The sequence below is a fragment of the Rhincodon typus genome, unplaced genomic scaffold (assembly GCF_021869965.1).
Source record: "Rhincodon typus isolate 14 unplaced genomic scaffold, sRhiTyp1.1 hic_rhity00002843, whole genome shotgun sequence".
NCBI classification, from domain to species: Eukaryota; Metazoa; Chordata; class Chondrichthyes; order Orectolobiformes; family Rhincodontidae; genus Rhincodon; species Rhincodon typus.
Window position 1 is genome coordinate 7209 of NW_025968481.1, and position 17481 is coordinate 24689.

General features: G+C 42.4%; 1 protein-coding gene across 1 annotated transcript; it reads right to left on the reverse strand.

Annotated features, from left to right (window-relative positions):
* Window positions 1–337: 337 nt before the first annotated feature.
* Window positions 338–17475, reverse strand: LOC109922256 (cytochrome P450 3A19-like). Its single transcript, XM_048593424.1, has 9 exons — window positions 17384–17475; window positions 16895–16983; window positions 11302–11450; window positions 7109–7236; window positions 5475–5556; window positions 4734–4894; window positions 2674–2900; window positions 888–1050; window positions 338–465 (listed from the first exon to the last, which is right to left on the reverse strand). Exons 2-9 carry the CDS (start codon window positions 16981–16983, stop codon window positions 370–372), a joined length of 1095 nt encoding a protein of 364 aa, XP_048449381.1. The 5' UTR covers window positions 17384–17475; the 3' UTR covers window positions 338–369.
* Window positions 17476–17481: the final 6 nt, after the last annotated feature.

The following is a 17481-nucleotide window of genomic DNA, read 5'->3' on the forward strand; positions in this document are numbered from 1 at the left end:
ATGGTCATCGTTAGATTTTTAATTTCAGATATTTACTGAATTCAAATTCCACCATCTCTCTTGGTGGGATTGGAACCCAGGTCCCCAGACAATTAACTGGGTCTTTTGATTGACAGTCCAGCGATGATACCACTAGGTCATTCCCTCCGCAAACAGCTTCCAACTGCTGAAAAAAAAAACCCAGAAATCCTGATCCATGAGAGATGGCCACACCCATTCAAGCTGTTTAAAAAACCTAAGGCCTCATAAGTTGTTTACTGAAGTGGTTCTGGTAGAATGCTTGGTGCGTCTGCCTTACAACCTCTCTTCAAAATAAAACAATCAGGAGAAAACAACCTTTCAAAGTGACACCATCATCGCGCAGATAATTTATTCCTTTGAATCAGCATTTACCCGTGGCACAAATTTCAGGATTATCGGCTTTTTAGGCTGCATAACTCCAGTCACATCTAGTTCTAATGGAATCTGTAATAGAGAAAGCAAAGTTAATACTTGGCCAACAGATAAAATTTGTGTAACATGGCTTTAAGTAGATACATAGTTTCCTCTTTCACCAAGCAGGGGAGGTAGATAATACCGAAGACCCTTTCTCTGAATGAAGGGGTGTCTTTGTCAAGTGGTGGGAGGGAGAGTCAAAAATGATTCTGCAACCAAGATGTGAGCTACTGGCTTAGTCCAACGTAAATTCTATTTTCCTGTTTGTTGTCTTAATTTCACAAAGCTTTAAAAATCCAGCAGCAGTGGAACAATGAACCCCTGCTTCATGATCTCTGTGCCACCTGTGTGCCTAAATCACCCATTACAGTAGTTTACAGCAATAATGTTTCTGTCCATTATATTATTCCCATTCCTCAATATTCACTGAAATGAAATGATTAAATTCTCACCAGTGTCTCTTTACAAGTCACAATGGTCATGTGTTGTAAGACAGAAGTGAGTGCCATCTTCATTGCCAGTTGAGCAAATCGCATCCCAATGCAGTTCCGAGGGCCGACTCCAAATGGTAGGAAGGTGTAAGGATCCTGAGACTCCTTATTCTCTTCACTGAACCTAATTATATTGACAGAGACAAAACAAGTGAACCATATCATTGCAAAATTTTCTAACTGGATAGATAGAGAAGACCACAGTTTGAAACAATGGTCTTATTCAGTGACTCCTTCACTTACTGATGTTTCAAGTTAGCGTTTCACAGGCACTGAGTGGCAGTCGTGATGTGTAATTCAAGACTATTGGATGTAGTCAGACTAATTGACTGTGGAGAACATCGAGCTGTGAACAGATCTATTCAGAATGGTGCTACATGTCAGTGAACACTTTGGTACAAAGTCTCTGAGATTGGCAGTACTGTAACTTTTGTCAAAGACATGCTATTAGGGGTTGAAATAATGAGCTGAAATAATGAGCCGAAACTAAAGCTCTCTCCTTTTGAACACTGCATCGATTTCCAGGTGATACTAATTTTCAATCAAAATACATCCCTGGTCCAGTGCATTAATTTTCAACATCATCCGCTTCCATGAGAAATCAAGAAGCATCTAAGGGACTCTTGGAAAAGATGATTTGAAATGAAGGTGGTCTGTAGGAATTCAAATACAACCACTGGTCAGAAGATAGGTGCAAATGAGCACACATTTGTTTGGCCCAACCCAATTCACCGACTCAGGATATTAAAGTACTTCCCATTTAGATCACAGAAGAGGAATAGTAACACTGATACTAGATCACCAGGATATTGCTCCAGAGAAGCAAGTTCAGATCCCAGCATGGCAACTGGGGAATTTAAATCAATGAATAGATAGAGAATAAAAAGGTTATTCTCCATAATGATCATGGAAGCACGATATTGCTCAACAGATTTTTTTATGACAATGTTCATCAGGGAATAAAGATCTGCAGTTGTTTCCTAGTTTGGCCTCATGTTACATGATGGATGTAGCTGTTCAAAAAGTGGGTCACCTATCTCACTGTGTTTTAGCCATGGTTTGTGTTTATACTATCATTACAAAACATTGGCATCTCAAGCTACCTAAGCTATCACAACTGGCTCCCTCTAGGTGTGTATGTAGTTTTTCTTAAGCAGGAGAAATATACAATTTCCAACAACGGAAAAGACTTTTGTATGCTAAGACAAATGAGCAACCAGACGACAGATCTAGTGAAACAATATCCAAAAATCCTGGATAATTGAGCTTCTAATGTACTTTACAGCAACGTCCGGAGTGTGTTGTCCTCTCATTGCAGTGTAAGGTCAGTCGCAGAATGGTGATAGTGCTTTTACACGAAGTCTCATTGGAAAATAATTAACAAAATCATTACTGGGGGTGTATGTTCCTGACCACTTTACTTGCTAGTAAGCTGGTGTGTATGCATGTATAAGGACAGAATCCTGCTCAATACTGGTGGATCTCTGACAGATGAGGCATATGCCATACCCAAACTGACAAGATGGATATTCACCCTCATGACCAGGTCTTCATTGACAGACTTGCACTTAGTTCCACAGACCAGGGCACACGGCATTAATCAGCCCTCTGTTTTCTGGCAGTTTCACAATGAGATGACAAACAAATTCTAAAGTGCATCAGAAGCTGCTGGACCATCAAAATTCAAAAGCTTTGCGATTCCTTGGGTTATGCAGGAGAGGTGAAAATGCAAATCATTTCCACATACCTTTCAGGTCTAAACTCTTCAGGCTCTGGCCAGTATTCTGGATCACGGTGCAGCACGTAGGCAGGAACCATGACGATAGTCCCCTTTGGAATGGTTACCCCATTAAGCTGTACATCTTTCTTGCACACTCTGTCAATGCGGGGGACAGGGGGGAACATTCGTAGGGTTTCCGATATCACCATTTCCATATATTCCAACTGCATCACTCCATCATATGTGGGAGGAGCCTTCACACGGTAAAAAAAATCTTAAACAATCAACAAGAAGCTTTTTTTTGATCTTTCATAGGATGTGGGTATTTAAAGGCCAGAATTTGTTGCCCATTCGACTGCTGTTGAACTGAATGGCTGACAGAACCATTTCAGAGGGCAGTTGAGAGTCATCCACATTATGGTTGATGTGGAATCCAATGTAGCACAGAGCAAATAAGAATGGCAAAATTTCTTTCCGTAAGGGACATGAGTGAACCAAGTATTTTTTGTACTGATGATAGTTGCTGTTGCAGAGGTTAGTTTTATATTCCAGAATGATTAGTCATATCTAAATTACACCAGTTGCCTCTGTGGGAATTGTATCAATACCCCTGGAAGATTAAGTCTCTGCATCGTTAGTTTAATGGCAATGCCACTGTTTCCTCTAAATGATGAGCAGTGCTGTCCAAAAAATTAAAACATTTAGTCACTGAGCAAGACAAATATTTGATCATTTGAAATCAGTGGAAAAGGTTACCCACTTGAGGGAGACCATAAGTACAGGATGATAAGTACAAGATAGTCACTAACAAATCCAATTGGGAATTCAGAACAAACACCTTTCCTCAGTAGTTGTAACTATGCTCAGACTCAGCTGGGTAGCCCTGTCTCCTAGTAACCACCTGTGTAAGGCATCCAGCCCCTGAAATTAAAAGAAGAACATGAGAATTTAAGGATATAGGCATTCGGGTACCTACAATGTGGTACTGGTTCCTTGTAAATTGATGGTTATTGATGAAGTCAGTTATGTTATGATGTGGCACTCTCAACACAATGAATGCAGCGCCTTGCACCTGGGGGTAGCCAGCAATGTTGGCAAAGCCTACAGCCCAGGCTGCAACACTGACCTCTTCATGGAGAAAATGTGAAGCAGTATGACCTGTTCCTCACTAACAGCTTTGACGCACCTGTGGGTGGAGCAGTGAGAGATTTGAGAAAGATCCAAGCGGATCCTTGGAAGCAACCAGTTGCACAAAAAAAAACTGATGGCCATTGTGACAGAATCTTCACCCAACCCTTTGGTTTCAAAGTGATGCTCTGCTGATGACAGTTCTGTGACCCTGGGACATTCGCAGTCTGCAGTAGCAATGTGCTTCACTCATCTGGAGGAACTGACATTGGGGATAAGCAGAGTCTCTTTTACCTCCTCTGACGCCTGAGGGGACCTTCAGCTGTGACCTCTTCACTGGGAGGTTACAGCTGGTGCTGGGCTCACTGGCAAAGCTCTTGGAGGCCCACAGCAACAAGTAGTGAGCTGGTGACATCAAGTACCTCCTCAGACTTTCCATGATGGGAATTGTTGCTGTGTAGTTTCTGTCTGCAGTGTGGGAGATTAGTAACGAATTGCATATGAATGAGGTGGAACGAGGTAATAACGTGACATGGTTTTTGTAAATTAATGACTATCAATGAAGTCAGTTACAGTTGAATGCAAATAGATCTCCTCACTGCTCATTGAGTGAGATACTCATCTTGCGGTTCAAAGCTTTGGCGGAAAGCTGGACATTTACACCACCTCCACCCCCGTCCCCGCCCCCCAACTGAAGAATCTTATTTCTGACTTGTCGTTGCCTGTGTTGTTCAGAAGCTGGAAAAATTTTAGTCCCACATGTCAGGCTTTTGAACAGCAAGGTACTTCTCACTAATATCTGACTGTTAACTCTCTTTGTCCAAACTGGCTGCCACATTTTATATCACAACAGTCACTACAATTCATAAATTTGCTGTAAAATGGACAGAGTATGTCTCGAGGGCAAGAAAGTTCCTCTGGAAATTCAAGTTCTTTCATGTCCTTTCTCAGGCACTCACCTTGTTTGGGAAAGTCTCATCTATTTCCTGTTGCAGTTTCTTCTGCACATCCGGGTGCATCGCCAGATTATATGCAGCAAACGCCAATGTATTACCACTGGTTTCATACCCAGCAAAGATGAAGGTCAAAGCCTGTGCCAAAATCTCTGTGTCAGTCAGAACTGCAAAGAGTCAGAACCAGAAACTATCAAAAACTCCACCTTACAATTGATCAAGCGCAAATGTTGCATTTTCAATACAAATATTTTAAGAGCTTTTAGTGTTGAATCAGGTACAAGAACAATAATGGGTTTAGATTTCCCCGCACTATCCAGCAACCACTCTCAGGGCCATGATTGTATGGAATCACTGACTGGGCAACTCCCATTGTGGTAACAAGCAACAAATCCCAGCAAGAGTTAGAAGATCCTTGATGCCAGACTAATTTTTTTCTCCCTAAGTGACAGATGTTAACCTGATTGGCCTAAAATTGTTTCTCTTGTCTCCATTCCTTTTTGAATAACGGGGTAAACCTAAAAGGAGGAAATTAAAAACATATGGCTTCAAAAGGGGCTGACTCAGAACCTTAGCATATTTAAAGGGGCTGGGAACGGGTGTTTGAACAGTCAGTCAGGCAGTAAAATGAGGACACCAGAGAATGATAAACAAACAAAAAAGAAGAAAAAGAAACTAAAAATGAAGCATTGTTTCTGTTCCTGAAATGAATGACAAAGGGAATGAGAAGCTTTTTACTGACGATACCTTTGTCTGTTGACTTGCTGTCAGCGTTCTGCTTCTCAGTCACCTGAGAATCAACCATCAGCTGCAGAAAATCCACCCGATCCTGAGAATGAAACAATGCGAGGGCTCAGTACAGGGTTAGGTTCCTGAGGAGTAACTTCCTAGTCTCTGAGATTGGATATGAATGTAAGACCACAAAACATTGGAGCAGAAGTAGGCCACTAGGCTGAGCAAGTCAGCTGTATCATGCAAGGAGATCATGGCTGACCTGATCATTTCCAATGTCTCTTTGCTGCCTTTCTTCCCTTCACTCTCAATTACCTGACTTAACAAAAATCTCTCTCAGCCTTGAACATTCTTAATGACCCAGCCTGAACAGCCCTCTGTGGGGGAAAAAGTCCACAGATTCACAACCTTCAAAAAAATTCCTTCACATCTCTGGGCAGATGATTCCTTAAAGAATACACCCTCTGGGCCTAGACTGTCCACAAGGTGGTGGGGGGGGCCCACTGTTTCTATAGCATTATTTTCTACAATGCAATATTATGTTGGAACACAACTATCATGTTATAGCAGAACCCCCTGTAGTTATAAATTGTTTCTTTGGTATTCCGTGTTTACTGTTGACATACACTTTATTTTCCCTCTAAGGCTAAAACCTCTTATCCCTGACTTTTGTTCCACCCATGTCAATGACTGTACAACAAGTTACTGGGAAAAGTTGGAATTGATTTTAAACTCTTGATCCTCAATTAGTTTAAACAACTTTCCTCTGCAATAAGCTCAATTGGCAAAGAAATTCCAGCTCATCTGCTGCACAATCACGGACGCTGAACCAAACCCTTAATTAGCTACAAATCTGCTGTAAATTCAGCCCCAGCTGGATGACATTCCGCTAAGCTCAAAGTATTTGCAAAAATATATTTGTCTTACAACAGTCAATATGGTTCAGTAACTAAATAAATTCTCCTATTGCTCTGGACGTTGATCACAGCAAAGTCCAGACAGGTAGTGACCTAGGGCACTGAACGGCAAAGAGATTCCACACTACAGCTGTTGTCATAAAACCAATCAGGAAAGGAGGTGGAGTATTGGAGGCCATCACTTAAATGCAGAAGAACAATAAGATGTGTAATCAAATTAATATACCCAATAAGTAAAGGTCAGACCATTTCACTCATCCAGAGGAGACTGATAAAGTCAGTTCTGGTCCTGTTCCTCTCAGAGGTATATTCACAGGTGACCGAGGAATTTCTTTTTACTCCTGGTTTGCTAATTCTGAAGAAAATACACAGCCTTTACCCTGTGAGGTAGAAATTCCAGGCATTTGCTCTCCAGCACGAACCTTGACAGAAGTCCAACAGAAAGATCAAAAGCTGCATTGTCACCCTGATTTACATTTTACATTGGGACGGTAGAGAACCTGGACAGCAATCCCAGGTGTGGGACTGCAGGGCTGTCTGCTATCAGACTGAACACCAACTACCTGCTGAACATCAGCAACTGCCAAAGAACACACTATTCCTCAGGTATCCATCCCCACTGATTACTGCCACATTCCTTTTAGATATAAAATTAAGGCAGAGAGGGTCAGTATTGACAGTGGTGAAACATGCTGGAACTTGAACCATTTCAATGATGAGTTTAACACTCACAGTGTGCACTCCTTTTTGTCTCTTTGCCTTCAAATCCATCACGATTTTCATGAAAAAATCACTTGCATCTCTTGGGAAGGTGCTGACACCCATTGTTTCCAGAATTGGAATAACAGAAGGAAAGATAACTGGAATTTAAGAGGCAAAATCATACAGATGGTTCATAACACCAGTTGCACGGGTTTACAAAAGAGGATACGAGAGACAGGGAAGAAAGAGAGGGTGAGTGCAGAGAGAGCTCGGGAGTTTGAAAGGAAAGGAGGGGTAGAGAGAGTGGGAGAGAGGAAAAAGTGAAAGCATGGAGAGCAGATGGGAAAGAGAGAGGGGGTGGGGCAGAGGGAAAGAGGTCAAAAGGGAGAAAAAGAATGTGGTGTAAAGTCAACTTTCAATTACAGAATAATTGGCAGCAACATCAAATGTCTTTGAAATTAAACACAGGAAATATAGTGTTATAAAGGAGATGTCGAACCCCTCTGATAACTAACATTGAAAGACAAGCCCCCAATCTGCTATGGCGGGAGTAGATATCCCCTTCGAATAATTAAACCTGAAACACCCAGAGAAGCTCAGCTCACCTCACCTCACCTCACCACACCTAATCTGTTGAACTGTGAAGGAGAAGGGGAGGTTAAACGAAAGAAAATCCCTGATCAACTTCATAAATAACAAGTAACTATTTATTTATTTAACCCTAACAATGAACAAATCAAAACAATTTCCGCCTTAGGTCTAACTATTCCCTGACTGAACTAAATTCTGCTGGAATTCTGTTCAAATAAACATAAATCCCACTTATATAAACCCAATTAATAAGACAACAATAAATTAAAGCTTAATCTCTCCAAGATCACAGAGATTGTGTCTTCTGGCACTCTGCCTTCTCCAGTCTTTATTCTGCCGATCTCAAGTCACAAATGTCTTCCTTCCGCTGATTCTGCTGTCAGGGATATTTTCTCTGTGAAGGCTCTTAGGTGGAAGTGCCGTGGTACCTTTGATCAATTAGATGGTGCTTTCTCGGACAGCAAAAAGGTGTTGTCTCTTGGCAGCTGGCAACTGGCTCTGTCTGATTTTCCAAATGCCCTCATCGTTATACCCTGGATAACCTATTAATTTCTTTACAATCAGATTGGTTCTAAGTTGTCAACACCATCAGATTTAAATGTGATTGTTTTTAGGATCTAGGGGCTTGGTTTAAATTGATTGGCTCAAGTTGAAAAGACTTGTTTTCTTGGTAAAAATGCTGCTTGGCTGTTCAATTAAAAATGTTCCCATTCGGGTACTAACTGTGTGCACCTGCACTTCAAGCTGCTGGTCAGACATCCACTTTAACTGTAAGCACTGGAGAAACACTATCTTTTAAAGGGACGATGCAATGCTTTCCTCCACTTTACGATTTTACACATACCAACTTCGAAACAACAGCAATCAACTTTCACACAGGAATAAACTAATAATGAACAGAAACTGTTTCAGATGCTGTTTGAGGAATAAAGTATTGGCACAAAACTGAAAACTCACCCTGTACAAAATTAGAACATAGAACATTACAGCGCAGTACAGGCCCTTCGGCCCTCGATGTTGCGCCGACCTGTGAAACCAATCTGAAGCCCATCTAACCTAAACTATTCCATTATCATCCATATGTTTATCCAATGACCATTTAAATGTCCTTAAAGTTGGCGAGTCTACTACTTTTGCAGGCAGGGCATTCCATGCCCTTACTACTCTCTGAGTAAAGAACCTACCTCTGACATCTGTCCTATATCTATCACCCCTCAATTTAAAGCAATGTCCCCTCGTGCTAACCACCACCATCCAAGGAAAAAGGCTCCCACTGTCCACCCTATCTAATTCTCTGATCATCTTGTATGTCTCTATTAAGTCACCTCTTAATCTTCTCTCTAACGAAAACAGCCTCAAGTCCCTCAGCCTTTCCTCATAAGACCTTCCCTCCATACCAGGCAACATCCTGGTAAATCTCCTCTGCACCCTTTCCAATGCTTCCACATCCTTCCTATAATGCGGTGACCAGAACTGTACGCAATACTCCAAGTGCGGCCGCACCAGAGTTTTGTACAGCTGCAACATGACCTCATGGCTCCAAAACTCAATCCCTCTACCAATAAAACCTAACACACCGTATGCCTTCTTAACAACCCTATCAACCTGGGTGGCAACTTTCAGGGATCTATGCACATGGACACCGAGATCTCTCTGCTCATCCACACTACCAAGAATCTTACCATTAGCCCAGTACTCTGTATTCCTGTTACTCCTTCCAAAGTGAATCACCTCACACTTTTCTGCATTAAACTCCATTTGCCACCTCTCAGTCCAGCTCTGCAGCTTATCTATGTCCCTCTGTAACCTGCAACATCCTTCTGCACTATCCACAACTTCACCGACTTTGGTGTCATCCGCAAATTTACTAACCCATCCTTCTACGCCCTCATCCAGGTCGTTTATAAAAATGACAAACAGCAGTGGCCCCAAAACAGATCCTTGAGGTACACCACTAGTAACTGAACTCCAGGATGAACATTTCCCATCAACCACCACCCTCTGTCTTCTTACAGCTAGCCAATTTCTGATGCAAACCGCTAAATCACCCTCAATCCCATGCCTCTGTATTTTCTGCAATAGCCTACCATGGGGAACCTTATCAAACGCTTTACTGAAATCCATATACACCACATCAACTGCTTTACCCTCATCCACCTGTTTGGTCACCTTCTCAAAGAACTCAATAAGGTTTGTGAGGCACGACCTACCCTTCACAAAACCGTGTTGACTATCCCTAATCAAATTATTCCTTTCTAGATGATTATAAATCCTATCTCTTATAATCCTTTCCAACACTTTATCCACAACCGAAGTAAGGCTCACTGGTCTATAATTACCAGGGTTGTCTCTTCTCCCCTTCTTGAACAAGGGGACAACATTTGCTAGTCTCCAGTCTTCTGGCACTATTCCTGAAGACAATGACGACATAATCAAAGCCAAAGGCTCTGCAATCTCCTCTCTAGCTTCCCAGAAAATCCTAGGATAAATCCCATCCGGCCCAGGGGACTTATCTATTTTTACACCTTCCAGAATTGCTAACACCTCCTCCTTGTGAACCTCAATCCCGTCTAGTCTAATAGCCTGTATCTCAGTATTCTCATCGACAACATTGTCTTTTTCCTGTGTGAATACTGACGAAAAATATGCATTTAGGCCTCTCCTATCTCTTCAGACTCCACGCACAACTTCCCACTACTGTCCTTGACTGGTCCTAATCTTACTCTAGTCATTCTTTTATTCCTGACATACCTATAGAAAGCTTTAGGGTTTTCCTTGATCCTACCTGCAAAAGACTTCTCAGGTCCCCTCCTGGCTCTTCTTAGCTCTCTCTTTAGGTCCTTCCTGGCTAACTTGTAACTCTCAAGTGCCCTAACTGAGCCAATTGATATTTTAATACCCATCTGACAGTAAAGTTAACATCTCTTCCAGGATTGTACCTCTTGATAGCACCGTGCTAATGTGCTCTGCACTGATAACTAATTGGATTGTGTGTTCAGACTCTGGAGTGGGGTTTGAATCCATCATCTCCTAAGTCAGGAGTAAACATAAAACCCCTTGAAACAACTCCACAGAGGCCAGTATCCCGTCACCAAGTCAGCATTTACTTGCACTTTATTGTAAAGTCCTTGACACTGATCCATCTCTCTGAGTGACAGGATGTCTGAGACTCCTGTTCTTATCTGTCAGCTGGGGCTCCCTGATTGGGGCACCAAGATGTCCCTGTAATTAGTTTGAAGAAACTGTGGAGAAAAGGCTCCCTGATTGGGCTGTTAAATTGGTCCAATCAGAGAACCCATTGTATGATTTCGTTACAATCACTACACCCACTGACTCTGATTCTGAACTTCAATGGCACCAAGTTGTCCCGGTAATTAGTTTGAAGAAACTGTGGAGAAAAGGCCTCCTGGCACTCAAATATAGAAGTATAAAGATAGGTGCACACAAAAAACCTCATTGGGCCAGGTTTAGTTGTGACAGGGTATTGAATAGAGTCTGCTGCTGGACCTGTCCTTTCAGCTTTTACTCAAAAGGATTTTCCCACAAAACATTGTCGAAACATTGCAATGGGAACAATATGACGCAAGTGACACACCAACCAACTGAAGAGAGAAACAGATGTAATCACTTACCAGAAAAGATAAGGCTAAGGTCAAAGAGGTTGATTTTTATTATTTCTTTGATATTTTTGATAAATGGGTCATTGGGATTGTTGATCGAGTCGACATCCACACTGAATGCAGTGCTGGTAATCACATCCATGCTGTATGTGCCAAAGAAGCTGGCAGGAGAGAAATGCAATTGTTGCAATTGGTTAACAGCTGGAAGAAACTTTCTATTGTCATTTGACACTGAAGCACAACGTAGTATTCCATCAAATGTACAGTTTTGAAAGAAACCATTCAGCCCAGCTGATCATTTGTGCTCCATATAAACCATCTCCATCACATTTTCACCTAATTCCACAAACATCTTCTGTTCCTTTCTCCTTCATATGATCATCTAGCTTCCACTTCAATCTCTCTGCCGTTTGGGATAATAAATTTCACATTTTTAACACTAATTGACAAGCAAGTTTCCCACTGGAGTTATTGCTAACCACGCTGTCCTTAGCCTTGCTCTTCCTTGAAAATGAAAACATCTCCATGTTTACCCCTATGAAATGCCTGCAGAATGTTACAGTTTCCTGTTTACCCCTCAGCTGTTTCTTTTCGAAATGAAAGTGTTCCAGCTTTTCGCTGATTGTAAAAAACAGTTCCCAGCTGGAAATGGATTGAAACGAGAGGGCAGCTTCAAGGAAGCAAACGTAAAGTGAGAAAAAACATTATCGTTATCAATTGAGGCATTCTAAAGGGTATGGACGATTATTTAAATACAAACAATGTACGAGGTTAACCCGATAAAGGCAGAAGATCGGCAACAAGTTGAAATGCATAAGAGAGCCAGTGGTGACATGATGAACCGAATGGCCTTCTTCTGTATTCAGACAATTCCGTGAATAGAAAATCCTACAGCTGGTCTCATCTTTCTACGTTGTTAGCTAGTGGCTATATTAACTAAAGATTTGTTGACACCCCCAGTCTGCCTGTTCCTATGAAAACTGGGTAAATAACAACTTCATACTGCTTTCTCATGTGTATGATTCCAGCTTGCAGCCCACCATTCCCATGCATTGTTTGGCTGCATCATTTATGGGGGTGGGGGGGGTCTACAGTCCAGCAACCTTCCACCAGCTGTAATACAGGTATTGGGGTTGACACCATGGAGTGGTATTTATACAGAAGAGCCGAGGACTGAGGAGCAAGAGTAGGCCATTCAGCCCATTCTGTCATTCAGTAAAATCATGGCCGATCTGTTTGCCGTCACAACTCCAGCTTGGTATTGGCCTCATAACCTTTGATCATCTTGTCCAGCAAAAACCAAATGCAGTCTAGAATAAATTCAATGTCCAGTCCACACTGATTTTTGGGACACAGAATTTCACAGACTTACAACCCTGTGGGGAAAATATTCTTGTCATCCTTGGCTTAAAAGCGAAACCTCTTCTTCTTGGGGTGTCTCTCCTATTTCATTGTACATTCAAGAACCCCAATGTCAGTTTATTTATATATCCTCCATGTCGTTACGGATTTTATGTCTTATTCACATCCCATTGGTTGATTTTGACAGCAGCAGCAGAACCAGCAATTTCCCGGATAACAATGAATTGAGAAAGATGCTTTCCAATCCAACAAATTTTTATCCACATTAGTAAACAAGTAAAGGCAACCGCAAGACAAGCACTGAGGTTACTTGATTGACTTTTTTGAAGAGGTGACAAAGAAGATTATGAAGGCAGAGCAGAAGACATTGTCTATATGGACTTCATTAAAGCATTCGATAACGTTCCACATTGTAGACTGGTTAATAAGGTTACATCACATGGGATCCAGGGGGAGCGAGCCAATTAAATACAAAATTGGTTTGAAGGTAGGAGACAGAGGGTGGTTGTAGAGGGTTGCTTTCTGGATTGGAGTCCTGTTAGCGGCGGTGTGCCACAAGGATTGGTTCTGGTTCCACTGCTTTTCTTCGTTTACATAAATGATTTGGATCTGAATATAGCAGGCATGGATAGTTGCAGATGACAGTAAAATAGATGGCGTCTGGGACCTTGATCAGATGGGCCGATGAGCTGAGGAGTGGCAGATGGGTGTACAATTTCAACATTTAAAAGCCATTTGGATGGGTATCTGAATAGGACGGGTTTAGAGGGATATGGACCAAATGCTGGCAAATGGGACAAGGTCAGATTGGGATAAATGTGGGGTGTTGCATTTTGTTAAGACAGGACTTATACAGTTCATGGTAGGGTCTTGGGGAGTGTTGCTGAACAAAGAGACCTAAGGGTGCAGGTGCATAGTTTCTTGAAGGTGGAGTCACAGGTAGACAGGGTGGTCAAGGTGGTGTTTGACATGCTCACCTTCATTGGTCAGAACATTGAGTATAGGAGTTGCGATGTCATGTTTTAGCTGTACAGGACTTTGGTGAGGCCACTTTTAGAATACTATATACAATTCTAGTCACCCTGGATGTTGTTAAACATGAGAGTGCAGAAAAGATTTACAAGGATGTTGCTGGGAGAGGAGGGTTTGAGTTATAGGGAGAGGCTGAATAGGCTGAGGCTTTTCTCCCTGGAGTGTCAGAGGCTGAGGGGCGACCGTAAAGCAGTTTATAAAATCACGAGGAACATCGACAGGGTGATCAGCCAAGGTCTTTTCCCCAGGGGGGGAAAACCCAAAACTAGAGGGCACAGGTTTGAAGTGAGAGGGGAAAGATTTAAAAGGGACCTAAGAGCTAACTTTTCATGCAGAGGGTGGTGCGTGCATGGAATGAGTCGCCAGTGGAAGTGCTGGAGGCCGGTACAATTCCAACATTTAAAAGGCATCTCAATGGGTATATGAATCGGAAACGTTTACAGGGATATGGGCCAAATGTGAGCAAATGGGAGCAGGTCAGATTGGGATGTCTGGTTGGTACAAATGAGTTGGACCGAAGGGTCTGTTTCTGGACTGTCTGACTGTGAAATGTATTAGGATGATGAGTTGATCTCAGTTTGTGTAAATTGAAATATTTTGGGAAGGGTTTTGTTGGTGCCTTTTATCGTAGATTCCTGACCCAAAAAATGCTGGAATGGGGCATCTCAAGATGGATGCCAAGGTTGGGAATAAAGGAACACTGGTGGTAAAGGCAATTACACTTCTTCAGTCTTTCTACTGATAAAGTGACCCATATTCTAATGACAATCTCCTCTTCAATTCATCCTTCTCTTTCCCCTCCTTCTCCTGAGTTTGCCTCTGGATTCCTGGTGCCATTGGTTGTGTCCTCACAACGGTGACACAGTGGAGGATACTCAAATTTGGAGACATGCTCCTGTGTTGCCTGAAGGATTTCTCTGAACAGCCCAGTGACAGCGAGAGCATTGTTTTTGCAGTCATGTTTGCAGTCACACTCTGTTCCTGATGGCTGCATGACTCTCATTAGATTCCCACTGTGTTTGTGTGGGCAGGTCACAGAGCAGGCTAGGAATCATACGTACAGGGAATTCTTAGTCCCCGAGCAGCCATCCTCTGGTTGGTGTTGGAGGCGCATAGATAATGAGAATGTCAGATTGCCTCATCATGGCTGCTGCCAGGATAGCAGATAACCACTCACATAACGTACCACGGATGACACACGAACTTCAGATTGACGGAATGGTACACCTTGTGGCTCCTTTAACCCTCACCGTCCTCAGGTAGGACTAACACTGTTTCATAGCTGACAACAGCCCATAGCTCCCTGAACCATTAGGAATCTAGTTAACATGGCAAATCCAGGAGCCTGTCCATTCTGTTTCTCCCTTAAAATGAACACGATGCAATCCCCTTGCTTGAGATACAGGGCCTCTGTCACTTTTCACATGACCCTGTCGACAGTGTAATGGGAGACGTTGGATCTGTCTTCAGATGGGAATGGCCAACATCCAGCCACCTAGATATTTTATGCCACTGGCAGTGCCACCATCACGGTGGTGCTCATCCATGTTGAAAGAGACTTTTGAATCATTTTTAAAAAATAATTTACGTGAAGTGGCCATCACTGGCTGGGCTGGCACCCTCGATTGTCCACCCCTAGATCTCCTTAGAAACGTTGGTGTTGAGCTACCCTCTTGGACCACTGGAATACCCGTGTAGTAGGTAGACCCACAACCCAGTTAGGGAGTGAGGTTCACCGACAGTGAAGGAACAGCAATGTTTCTAAATCATGGCAGTGAGTGACTTGGACAGGAACTTTTTAGGTGGTGGTGTACCCATGTATCTGCTCCTCTCATTCTTCCAGATGGTAACAGTTGTGGGTTTGGAAGGTGTTGTCTCAGGAGCCTTGGTGAATTTCTGCAATACATCTTGTAAACTGTACACACTGCAGCTCCATTTGTCAGTACTTATGCATGCCTTTCCTGAACCCTGACCAGCATTGGGTGGCACACAGGTCGAGTCTAACGAGGTGCCCCACACCTTTTTATGCCTTCAGACACTAAGGTGCCCAATTTTGCAGCTTCTATTATCTTTTATATGTCGACATTATGTGAACTGAAATTAAATGCAGAGGGAAACAGTCATCCATGGTTAAGGGCTCCCTGCAGGGACTGCAACAAGACTCGAAGAGGGAGAAGGCAGCGGAAGTGTCTTGGAGAAGGAGAGATAATCCCACACCCTATCTCTGTCTTGAACTTTTCACGGGATTGTTATAGCACAGAAGAAAGCAATTTGGCTTGTTCTGTCCGTGCCATCTCTCCATAGGATTTAAACAGGGAAAACGTCAGCTCCCTCAGTCTATTTTCTTTCTCTTTAATTTGTTCATGGTATGAGTGAATCACTGGTGAGCTTGGCACTTATTGTTCATCTCCGAGTTGCCTAAAGGGCTGTTAAGAATGAACATGTCTGTAGGTCTGGAGTCACTTGTGGTCCCGACCACACAAGGGTGACAGATCTCTTTCTCCAAAGGACATTACAGAACTGGTTGGTTTTTACAACAATCGAGAGTTGCATTAGATCAGCTATTTTAATTCAGACTTTATTGAATTCAAATCTCACTGTCTGCTATGGTGGGATTCAAACATATGCCCAGAAAGTTTATCTGGGGTTCTGTATGACTTACCTCCTGAGATTACCACTCTGCCTCCACCTTGTTCATATTAGCTTTTTAAAATTGTGCCTGCTCTGTACATGGAATGGGTCTGACTGTAGTGGGGAAAATATAATTCAGAGCAACCGTCACAACAATTCATTAAGCAACAGCTCAAAGAGATGGTGGGAAATCTACAGATCAATTCATCCACTTGAGCAGATAGTGAGAAACTGTTACTGTCGGTGGAAAAGTCAAGACTCAGAGGGCACTGGTTAAAGGTGAATGGTAAAAAGTGAGTGATTAGGATCTGGAATGCACTGCCGAAGAGGGTGGGGGAGGCAGATTTGATAGTGGTTTGGTAAAACGGAATTGGACAGATATCTGAGACAGAAATATGCAGGGCAAAAGGGAAATGAGAATGAATTGCTTGCGTTCATGCTGTGCTCTGTGACAGGCTGGACGGTTAGTGAATATCACATAAATTCCATTTGGAAACCAGTGTGAATCAGAAAGTCATTGGGCCCAAAGGATTTATGGTACAGGAACAGAGATGTGTAATCTTAGAGACAAGAAACTCACTCTTTCATGTCAGCAGATTCATTCAGTTTTGCTTTTCTTTTTGCATCCTTCATAAGATTTTCTGCATAATGACTGATGATTGGACACATCTGGAAGGGAAAAGAAACAGAGCAAACAATGTGCAGCATGATAAAGTTCATTCATTTACAAGGACATCCAGATAGCTCTGTACCGCAGTGTCTCTATATTTAAATAATGCTGTTCTTTTCTTCCTACTAAAGTGGGCAACATCGTTTTCTGACGTTGCATTACATCTTTCAAAGACAGGATGGAGCGTAGGACTTTACAGACATGAATAGGATTCACTTTGTAGTTTCACTTAGATTTTAGTTCCTCCGAGTCTATCCTCATCTGCAAGTAAGTTTCAAACATATTAAAATTATTAATGGGCAATTTTGTATCTAATTTCTATGTAGTTCATCTTACATGTCAAGTACAAGTACAGGCAGAGATAAAACGTTCATTTCCTGGGGAATGGAGGTCCATTACCTCTTTCAGTCTCCCGCTGGTGAAAGTTGGTGAAAGGACACTTCGGATTCTCTTCCAGTGGTCATCTTGGACAACCAGGATGGATTCAGCAAATGATC